The sequence below is a fragment of the Mizuhopecten yessoensis genome, unplaced genomic scaffold (genome assembly GCF_002113885.1).
Source record: "Mizuhopecten yessoensis strain PY_sf001 unplaced genomic scaffold, ASM211388v2 scaffold2087, whole genome shotgun sequence".
Lineage (NCBI taxonomy): Eukaryota > Metazoa > Mollusca > Bivalvia > Pectinida > Pectinidae > Mizuhopecten > Mizuhopecten yessoensis.
In genome coordinates this window covers 142,676-153,877 of record NW_018404371.1, presented here as the reverse complement: position 1 = coordinate 153,877, position 11,202 = coordinate 142,676, and the positions used below count along the sequence as shown (strand labels likewise).

Here is an 11,202-nt window from a genome sequence, read left to right as displayed (position 1 = left end):
ATCTCAGGATGCAACTTGCAAAGTATCAACATCCTGGGACCCATGGTTATTCAGAAGAGGTCGTTTTAAAGATTTTAAACAAATTTGACCCCTGTGACCTTGAATATAAGTCAAAGTCATTCACTTTAACAAACATTGTAGTCCTTGATCCCAGCATGCTACTGACTAAATATCAACATCCTGAGCCTTTTGGTTATTCAGAACAAGTTTTTTAAATATTTTGAACATATTTGCTCCTTGTGACCTTGAATATGATTCAAGGTCATACATTTAAACAAACTTGGTAGCCCTTGATCCAAGTATGCTACTGACTTAATATCATCACCATGGGCATTTTGGTTATTCAGAAGAAGTTGTTCAAAGTTTTTAACATATTTGACCCCTGTGACCTTGAATATGGATGAAGGTCATTCATTTGAACAAACTTTTTAGCCCTTCATCTCAGCATGCTACTGGCCAAATATCATCACCTTGGGCACTTTGGTTATTCAGAAGAAGTAAATTGTTTAAAGATTTTAACATATTTGACCCCTGTGACCTTGAATACAAGTGAAGGTCATTTATTTAAACAAACTTGGTAGACCTTTATCGCAGCTTGCTACTGGCCAAATATCATTACCCTGGGCTTTTGGTTATTGAGAAGAAGTTGTTTAAAGTTTTTAACATATTTGACCCCTGTGACCTTGAATATAAGTGAAGGTCATTTATTTAAACAAACTTGGTAGACCTTTATCGCAGCATGCTACTGGCCAAATATCATTACCCTGGGCTTTTGGTTATTGAGAAGAAGTTGTTTAAAGTTTTTAACATATTTGACCCCTGTGACCTTGAATATGGGTGAAGGTCATTCATTTGAACAAACTTTGTAGCCCTTCATCTCAGCATGCTACTGGCCAAATATCATCACCCTGGGCATTTTGGTTATTCAGAAGTTGTTAAAAGGTTTTTTAAGACAATTGACCCCTGTGATCTTGAATATAATTGAAGGTCATTCATTTGAACAAACTTGGTAGCCCTTCACCCAAGCATGCTACTGGCCAAATATCATCTCCCTGGGCAGTTTGGTTATCGAAAAGAAGATGTTTAAAGTTTTTAACATATTTGACCCCTGTGACCTTGAAAATGGGTGTAGGTCATGAATTTTAACGAACTTTGTAGCCCTTCATCCCAGTTTGCTTCTGGCCAAATATCATCACCCTAGGCCTTTCAGTTATTAAGAAGATGTCGTTTAAAGGAAAATATTGACGCCGGACAGACGCCGGACGCCGCGCCACGGCATAAGCTCACTTGGCACTTCGTGCCAGGTGAGCTAATAATGGGGGGCTTTTACTAGGGTAGGATGAAATTAATGATGGGTGGCTTTTACTAGGGTAGGGTGAATTTAATAATGGGGGGGGGGGCTTTTACTAGGGTAGGGTGAAATTAATAATGGGGGGCTTTTCCTGGGGAGGGGGGAAATTAATAATGGGGGGGGGGGCTTTTACTAGGGTAGAATGAAATTAATAATGGGGGGCTTTTACTAGGTTAGGGTGAAATTAATAATGGGGGGCTTTTACTAGGGTCGGTCGAAAGTTTCCCAGGACACAGTATCTAATTAGACCCACTGTTGTGTTCAATGTCCATGTTTCAGGGCCTATATTTTTCTGAGCTATCCTGGACATACAATGACTAGCCTATGCAATGTCCATGTTTCAGGGCCTATATTTTTCTGGGATATGGAGTAACTGCAGCTGGTCATGAAATGTTCAATATCATAATTCAGGGCCTATAATTTTCTGAGCTGATTCCTGAACATATCGGTACATATGTACCAGCTATATATAAAGCCTGTGAAATGTCCATGTTCCAGGGCCTAATAAATGCTATCTTGGACTGTTTGTTACTTAATTTACATTATTTGTTCTGTGGTATTGAACAAGCTTTTGGCCATCAACTATCCCGATATTACTGACCTGTTCCATTTCTGAGCTCCAGGGTGAGTGTTTGTCGGGGTTATCCTGAAGCTGCCTAAGAGCCTTGACGTCCATGCACACCTGAACTTTGTCAGAAGGTTTCAAAGCCACAGTATAGTTACCCTTATTTACGACATCTACAAATACACAAACAACAAACATTCCCATTACATTAAAGCAAAACAATCAAGTGGACCCTAAAAATATCACATTTTGTATTCTTCTGTGATATGACTTAGTTATATTGCAGCCTGTAAATGGGATCCAGATTGTTATTAAGGCAAGTTCTGCTATCACTAGAATTGATGTTTGTTTCTTAAATCAGTGGCAACATGGGATGGCCTTGGTCGGACAACACAGTGGTGACACTCCCACTTTCACTAAGCATGCAGTTGGCAGTGGTTTTTCTACCTACTTTCCACAGGGGCCTGACACTTAGCCTTGTGACTTTGGGGAAATATCACACACACAAAAAAACATGGTTTGGGGATAATAAAGCGATTTTGCATTGAATCGGGGAAAATACAGCAGAAATTCTCTAGGCCTTTTAAGGCTCCGAATTAATTAAATTGACTCTCAGAAATGGGGATTGTTGGCAAGTTAACAGAATAAAATGATGATTGAGAATAATGAAATCCCTTTCCTTTCAAACAGATTAAGAGGTTAAAGCAATATTCAATCTTGAGCATCCTTGGACTTACATGTTATATAAATGGACAGTAGGTATATAATGTAGCTGAGAATATCATTTCCTATGCTCAATTGACAATTAAATTCAGTTCAGAGTTTAATACATTACCCTAACAGAAAGATGTGTGGGGATTAATTTCTGCCATATGATATCCAGCACACATCAGTTATGAACATAATGAACAACATGATAGACATGGAATGGTATTAAACTGCAGAGATAATGCTCAAGTAGGCCATTGGGGCCCTGTGTCCTTCAAAACAGAAACTGCACACTCCTATTTTTTACGGTCGGAAATCTATTGAAAATTTTATAATCAATCATTGGTTACCATTACACAAAGGATGAACGATTTTAAGGAAATACATTGTGAAATCCTCCATGTTGTGGTAGTGAGTCGCTTACAGAAATTAAAAACATGAATCACTCTACTAATACTCAATAATATCTACACAATTATTCCAACTAAAAGCGATCAGGAATTCTGTAGTAGATTGATTAGTTTATTGGCCTAAATAACCAATGATTGAGAAAGATGATTAATCAGAACACTACTACTATTTCCCATTTTCTTTTAAAATTGTACATAAAATGGCTGGCCCCCTTAACTTGTTAATATTAACTCAAAATTGCTGAAAAGGCCAATTTCTCTCAGCATCAAAGATTTTCCATGAGGAAAATAAAATATATATTACTTGTGTTAAATCCGCTATCATCCTCAGAAAAAAATAGGATAAGTAGGTAGGTAGGCAAATTATTTGGGGGGGGGGGGGGGGGGGGGGAAATGTCTTGAACAGTGCATATCACTAAATGGCAATACAAACTTAAGGGTAGGCACACAAATCTGGGGTAGGTAGGGTCAGCAGAAATACAAGATTTTTATTTGGTCTGATGAAGTAAGGAATGAAAATGACACACTTTATAAATTCAGACTTACCGACCAGCGGTAGGTGTTCTGGGTAATATTTGCCTCCCGATTTTGACTGTTTACTACGATTAAAGATGACATCTACACAGCCTTCTCCACCCAGGCGATGCAAATGTTCCTCCTTGGCATTCTTCCAAGAAATGGATACACCCCCTCGCTGAGAGTGGCTATTCCATTCTTTTAGTTTTGTGACTATACCAATCTCCCCTTCGCCTCCTGACCAGGCAAAAATGTGTGAATGAAGGGTTAAATTTTTTATTATTTATACAGATTCCTTTCAAACAAGCCTATAAGCTTGTGATCACAGAAGATTGTTATATTTTTTGTTTTAAAAAGATAGCATTAAATATTAAACTTAATAAACTGTAACACTTATATCACAATTTTTTTAATTCTTATAATGTTATTCAAGATATATATTAAACATGTAGAGTAATGATAAAATGTTAACTTCCCTATCATATTATAGGACCTACAGTTTGTTTATATTTTTTTTAATTTTCTTTTAGCCTGCTGGCTTAAATATTTAGATTTATATCTAATTTACAATATGGCCCTGTAATAATAACAATATTAATAGGAGGTTCTTATATACCGCTTTATCACAACCTAGTTTGTAGGTCGTCTCACAGCGGTTCACAATCTATTATCCGTGGTTATAGGGCCTTTGCAACCTAAGTCAACATCTTTCTCAACTCCCTGGGGAGCATACAACCGGAGCTGCCATTTCGGCGCTCACAGCTAGCATTCAACAATTCTAGCACTACCCAACCACGTACTCATTTATAGGTGAGTAGACTGAAACAAGCGGAGTAAAGTATCTTGCTCAAAGATACAACACAGTGCCGTGGCTCAAACCGCAACCCTTTGGTCACGAGCCCGGCGTCCTATAAGCTACCACTAGACTAATTATAACGTGTCTCCGTCAATTTACAATGGACATGATACATACAATGACATAGTCAGTTTACATAAATAATACCAATATCACATATGCAGATTCTGATGAGTTTAACTATGAAACTGTTTGCCACATATAAAACAGTTTCTGCAGGTATTCCTTCTTTAAAGACTCAGACTAGCTAGGTAAAAATATTGCAGGGTGAGCTTCAAGTTGGTCGTCCATACCAAAAAATGCTCACATCTATAAAAGCTTCTGCAGGTATTCCTTCTTAAAAGACTCTAGACTGGACTATTATCATATAATATAAACTTTATTTATTTTTACAACAATTATATATGTAACAAATTATTACAACTTATATTAATTACTCTTGTTGGCCCGGATGTTAGCGTGTGGACCATCTGTATGTGGGAGGAAACCCGAGTACCAAGAGAGACCCACATAATCGGGCAGGTGACCTTAAACCATTTCACATCCAATCGAGGCATTGAACCTCGGAATCAACTGCCTTGATGAAAGACAAGTGTGCTATCCACTGTGCCACCTGAACACCCCTAATTATCATATAATGTTACTGTACTGCATAATACGGCTTCATGATGTGAACTAAGGGTCGGGAACAAAATTGCAATACACTGATATAATGCAAATCTTGTCTATATATTGCAGTATGATTTTAAAAAGGAACAATTAATACTGCAATTATCTTTCAACTCATATTAGAAATCTTACAAAATAATGCTAATTAAAGTTGAATAAATAATATCCAAAAGAAGTTTTCTAAATGTAATAAAGTTCTTCTAAAACAAGATCAAGTATTTCTAATTTATGATCAAAGCTTACTGATCCTGATGACAAGTTTTCGTATTTTCTGATATAAAATCATTATGAAATGAATTTTTTGAAATACAATATATATATTATCATATGTTTGCAATATTCTTTAAATACAGCCATACATTGCAATGTCTGAAAACTGCCTGGAATATTCAACCCTAATGTAAATCATATCTAAAATGAAAGTTAATTACCGTCGACATTTTTCCATTTCCAATGTGGTCCTCTCATGACTTCTGTACCAACAAACATACCTCTAGAATCCTCTTGTCGACTTCCTTCTCGCTTTTGAACAGCCCATCTGCAAAGTGGTTGTGTCAAAAAAGGTCAGGAGTCATTTCGCTGACATGACAAAAGTAATTATGTAATATATGTACAAGACCAGGGCTCATTTGATTTACTAGGTAGAAAACCACAAGATATAGGGTACCATGTAAACTTATCCAAAGCTTTACCACGAATACTTACAGTATACAGCACAACAAATATTCATCATAGTATATTTACATTTCCACTGCAATCCACAATATGAACATTACAAGCAGAAATGCATGTCATTTGAGTATGAAAGCAGAAAATCTTGTGATGTAACACATGGTTTACTTATGACGTCATAGATTAACCTTGTTCAATGAGAGTCTTGCTGCTTTGCTTCGGATAACATGGAGAATACCCCTGCGTGAAACGCTCAAATGACTACAGCTAATTATTGGCGCCAATTTTAGTTAAAAAGTGCTGTTCCGCCAATGTCGTTTAAATTACGATGAAAATACAAAACGCAGTAAATAAATAAATTATTTAAAACAAATAGATAAAGTTTAACAGTTGTTCTATTCCGTCTTTGCGTATTGCAGAGTTATCTTCTCTTGTGAGCAGGTATTGATTGTTACGTCATTGGTTTGTGAGAGGAATGTTAACGTAAGTCATCAATTTTTGAGAAAACGACGTAATTTTCTCACACAAACCAATGACGTAACAATCAATACCTGTTCACAAGAGAAGATAACTTTTCAATACGCGGAATAGTAAAAATGTAAATATAAGGATTGAACAGTGTATTTTTTATTTTCATGCCGGTATGAATGCACATCGGTTACATTCATATTAAACATGAAGCCCGCTACAATATGGATTGTAACCGATTTAGGTTTATACCGACATGAAAATTAAAAAAACACTGTTCAATCCCTATATAATAACGCATACCACAAAAATCTAAGACAAAATGTAACCACAAATATACTCACAAAGTGAGGTGTACCACAAATACTTACAGTATATATATTGTACCACAAAAAGTCATCATGTTGCTAAACATACCACAAAAATCTAAGACAAAATGTAACCACAAATATACTCACAAAGTGAAGTGTGCCACAACTACTCACAAATTAGTGAAGTGTGCCACAACTACTCACAAAGTGAAGTGTACCACAACTATTCACAAAGTGAAGGGTGCCACAACTACTCACCAAGTGAAGTGAACCACAAATACAGCATACATTGTGCCACAACTATTCACAAAGTGAAGTGTGTCACAACTACTCACAAAGCGAAGTGTACCACAACTATTCACAAAGTGAAGGGTGCCACAACTACTCACATAGTGAAGTGTGCCACAAATACTCACAAAGTGAAGGGTGCCACAACTACTCACAAAGTGAAGTGTACCACAAATACAGCATACATTGTACCACAACTTTTCACAAAGTGAAGTGTGCCACAACTACTTACAAAGTGAAGTGTACCACAACTACTCACAAAGTGAAGTGTGCCAAAACTACTCACAAAGTAAAGTGTTCCAAAAATACAGCATACATAGTACCACCACTACTCACAAAGAGAAGTGCACCACAAATACAGCATACATAGTACCACCACTACTCACAAAGAGAAGTGCACCACAAATACAGCATACATTGTACTACAACTTTTCACAAAGTGAAATGTGCCACAACTACTCGCAAAGTGAAGTGTACCGCAAATACAGCATACATAGTACCACCACTACTCACAAAGAGAAGTGTGACACAACTCCTCACAAAGGGAAGTGTGCCACAAATACTCACAAAGTGAAGAGTGCCACAACTACTCGCAAAGTGAAGTGTGCACAACTTCTTACAAAGTGAAGTGTGCACAACTTCTTACAAAGTGAAGTGTACCAAAACTACTCACAAAGTAAAGTGTGCCACAACTCCTCACAAAGTGAAGTGAACCACAAATACAGCAGACATTGTACCACAACGACTCACAAAGTGAAGGGTGCCACAACTACTCATAAAGTGAGGTGTGCCACAACTACTTACAAAGTGATGTGTACCACAACTACTTACACAGTGAAGTGTACCACACCTACTCACAAAGTGAATTTTACCACAACTACTCACAACGTGAAGTGTACCACAAATACAGCATACATTGTGCCACAACTATTCACAAAGTGAAGTGCACCACAAATACAGCATACATTGTGCCACAACTATTCACAAAGTGAAGGGTGCCACAACTACTCGCAAAGTGAAGTGTACCGCAAATACAGCATACATAGTACCACCACTACTCACAAAGAGAAGTGTGCCACAACAACTTACAAAGTGAAGTGTGCCATAACTACTCACAAAGTAAAGTGTGCCACAACTACGCACAAAGTGAAGTGTACCGCAAATACAGCATACATTGTAACAAAACTACTCACAAAGTTAAGTGTACCACGTACATCTACTCACAAAGTGATGTGTGCCACAACTACTAACAAAGTGAAGTGTGCACAACTTCTTACAAAGTGAAGTGTACCGCAAATACAGCATACATTGTACCACAACTACTCACAAAGTGAAGTGTGCCACAAAAACTCAAAGTGAAGTGTGCCACAAATACTTACGGAGTAGCTTTCTCCACATCTATCCTAACAAAGCCATGTCTGATGTCGTGTTTGTCGCCCATATAACAGGGGGAACATAGGCTAATGTCTGGACATGAAGAGCATTTCCACCGAAGTCCAGCGATCGGTGTCTCTTTACACTCAGAGCAGGAGACATACTCATGTTTGATACCTAAAACCGTCAACATTTGAGATTAATACAGAGCACTAATAATTTTTACCAAACCTCTTGAGTACAAAATGCACTCTCATGGTTGTTTACATCTATATGTTAATGTAATGTATGGTAAAAAAAATAGAGAGAGAGAGACATTAATAATAATTATCTCTCTAACTGATTGTATCTTCTATTATAAATGATTTTATCTGTGAAAAAAACGTAAGTGTATTTAAATGGTTACATATGTTGTTTACATGTCTGCAAAATATCAGAGAAGTTAGGAAAATAATACATTTTATTTTTCATTTTTTCCAAAAGGTTTACATACATATATAGAAGATGGGATCTTGGTTTTAACAATGCTTCTTTGAAAATTAAAAAAAAGTTTAGGGTAAGCATGCTATTAGGGTAGGTATAGGGTAGGTAGGGTAACAGGAAGCAAACTACTTTAGTATTTGGCCGAAGTCATTGTTAGCGAAGTTGCCAGTCTAACTTTCCCATTGTTAAAGGGAGGCTCTTAATTTGAAAAGATAACAAGGGGAAAAAAATGATAGAAACCCAATATATTTTAGTATGGCTAAATGTTTATCAGAAAGTTCAAAAAGTGATCTCTAAAACCAGATTGGCTCTTCAAACCGGTTCACAATGAAATCACTGCAATGAGGAACATCAAAAGTGATCTGTTAATGCAGGTTAATTGTCTCTAATTAATTGAGGTGGCTGTATGAACAGGTTTGAGTGCAGCCCTCACCTATTTGTGCTGTATCAAATATTCTCAGGTCATATTTCCCGTCATGTCCAGAGCGATACCGCAGCTCTCGTCCTGAGTCCCATATGACTGTGACTTTCTTGTCTGCCATTTCTGACTTAGGGACGTAGATGACAGTACCAAGATATCCCTCTCCACTGTCCTGCTTCTTGCTATTCCAGTCCGGGCCCCGCACCACACGGGTGCCAGGCTTCAGCTGTGAGTACACACAGAAATAATATTGAAGGGTTTATATATTTTATATATAAATACTCAATAGAGTATACAAGTGATTTTGGTCTATGGCTAACTCATATCCATATCATGTAGTCTGCATGAGATTATGTTTTCATGTAGATTGTAAATGTCCAAAAAACAAAATGTATGGTTGTTGCATCAAAACAAAAACTGTCAAGAACTGATGTACAACTTAATCTTAAGCTTGTTGACACTGAAGTAGAACAAGTGAACAGCGAAAAACTTTTAGGGGTGTACATGTATCTAGACGATAGTCTATTTTGGAAAAATCACATTGAAAAAACTGTGAACAAAATCAGACAACGTTTAGGTTTATTAAAGGGTATTCGTTCTTATCTACCCCTACAGGGTAGATACAGTTTTACAATTCCTGTGTGTTTCCGCACTTTATCTATTGTTGCAATGTATGGTCAGGTTGCTCTAAGAACCTGATGGGTAAATTATATAAAGCACAAAAACATGCAGCATGTATCATACTTGATGTACCATATGATACACCTTCTGATAACACATTTTCTGTTCTAAGATGGCTGCCTATTGAAAAATATTTTACACTTAGGAAAGTACTGTTGTTTTATAAATGTATGCATGGTATGGTGCCAAGTTATTTGTGTGAAAATATCACACCTGTGAGTGATCTGCATAGAAGAGTCACCAGATTTTCCAATACAAACAATGCTGCTGTTCCTAAACACAGGACTACGTTTTATTCAAAACAATTTTTAATTTCTGGTGCACAAGAACTAGAAGGTCGTTTGCAACTAGGAGAATAAAAACGGGAAATTTGCTAATACTTAAAATAATTTTTGTGTTTACCTTCATTTATTAATTTAACCTTCTCATAAATGAGAAGGTTAAATCAATGAATGAATGCACTTACAAAATGAGCCAAGGATAGGGATTATTTATCATTTATAATTAATTAATCACTTTTACAACAGAATATCTTATAAATATCACTTGGGTATTTTACATTTTTAAGTAATTATTTTCCTAACACGGACTTAAATGACACTGCAATTATAAATTATTAGGGTTCTAGAATATATTTAACATTTTCTGTTTAAGTATCGCACAACGATTTATTAGGCTAGTATAAGTAAAATTTATCTCATCTTTTCTAGTGGGGTGCAAACATGATGTTATTTATATTCTAGAACCCAACTATATCTAACGTTATTAATTATCACAGTGGTGTAAGAACCCGAGCACCTTTGGTTAAGTGTCATGATCCAGTGTCATTGTCTAAAACTTACCACAAATTTCTCCATTCCCTGTTGATCTTTCAGGTTGAACAATTGTATGTTCACGCGCTGTTCACATTGCAGAAACTTGTCGGTTTACATGAATTTTTTTCACAGATTCTTCTGTTTACGGTAGACTAGTATTGTGGTGTTCTGTGGTCAGGAAATAAGTGATATGGGTAACTTACTTCCTGGTATAAATGTTATACGTACATGCCCGATCATCACGAAACGCCTGACGTTTCCTGGAATTCAGCTACCTGCGTAAACACCGTCTAGTCCTAGCAGCCATTTTCTTAACGGTACGCATATGGAAATCAAAAGTACGTGTGTTTTTTACCTTTACTATTTGGGAGTTCCGAATGGCAAGTTAAAGAATTCCGGAAATAGGTAGCTAATTAAATTACCGCGCGTGATTTAAACGATCGGTTCAACTTGCGAATCAAATGCCGTTCAATCGCATAATTATAGGCCCTATGGATTCAATGCGTGAAAAATACATACATAATGTATATGTATGACATACAATGTAGGTCAATGGTGGGCTCAGCACTCTGCCCACTTCAATTTCTTTTATGGTACCGCTGTAAGTGATCACA

At 36.7% G+C, this 11,202-nt stretch overlaps 1 protein-coding gene across 2 annotated transcripts in view; it reads right to left on the bottom strand.

Annotated features, from left to right (window-relative positions):
* LOC110445122 (E3 ubiquitin-protein ligase mind-bomb-like) overlaps nt 1-10,901 on the bottom strand; it is a 36,836-nt gene extending 25,935 nt beyond the window's left edge. The window contains exons 1-6 of one of the 2 annotated variants that reach the window (XM_021489536.1): nt 10,817-10,901; nt 9,105-9,318; nt 8,194-8,365; nt 5,507-5,613; nt 3,581-3,787; nt 1,953-2,089 (exon numbers count right to left, since the gene is read on the bottom strand). In XM_021489536.1, the coding sequence (XP_021345211.1) occupies nt 1,953-2,089; nt 3,581-3,787; nt 5,507-5,613; nt 8,194-8,365; nt 9,105-9,318; nt 10,817-10,828 (849 nt within the window). In that variant the 5' untranslated portion in view covers nt 10,829-10,901. The other variant, XM_021489535.1, reaches the window with a different exon arrangement.
* Nucleotides 10,902-11,202: the final 301 nt, after the last annotated feature.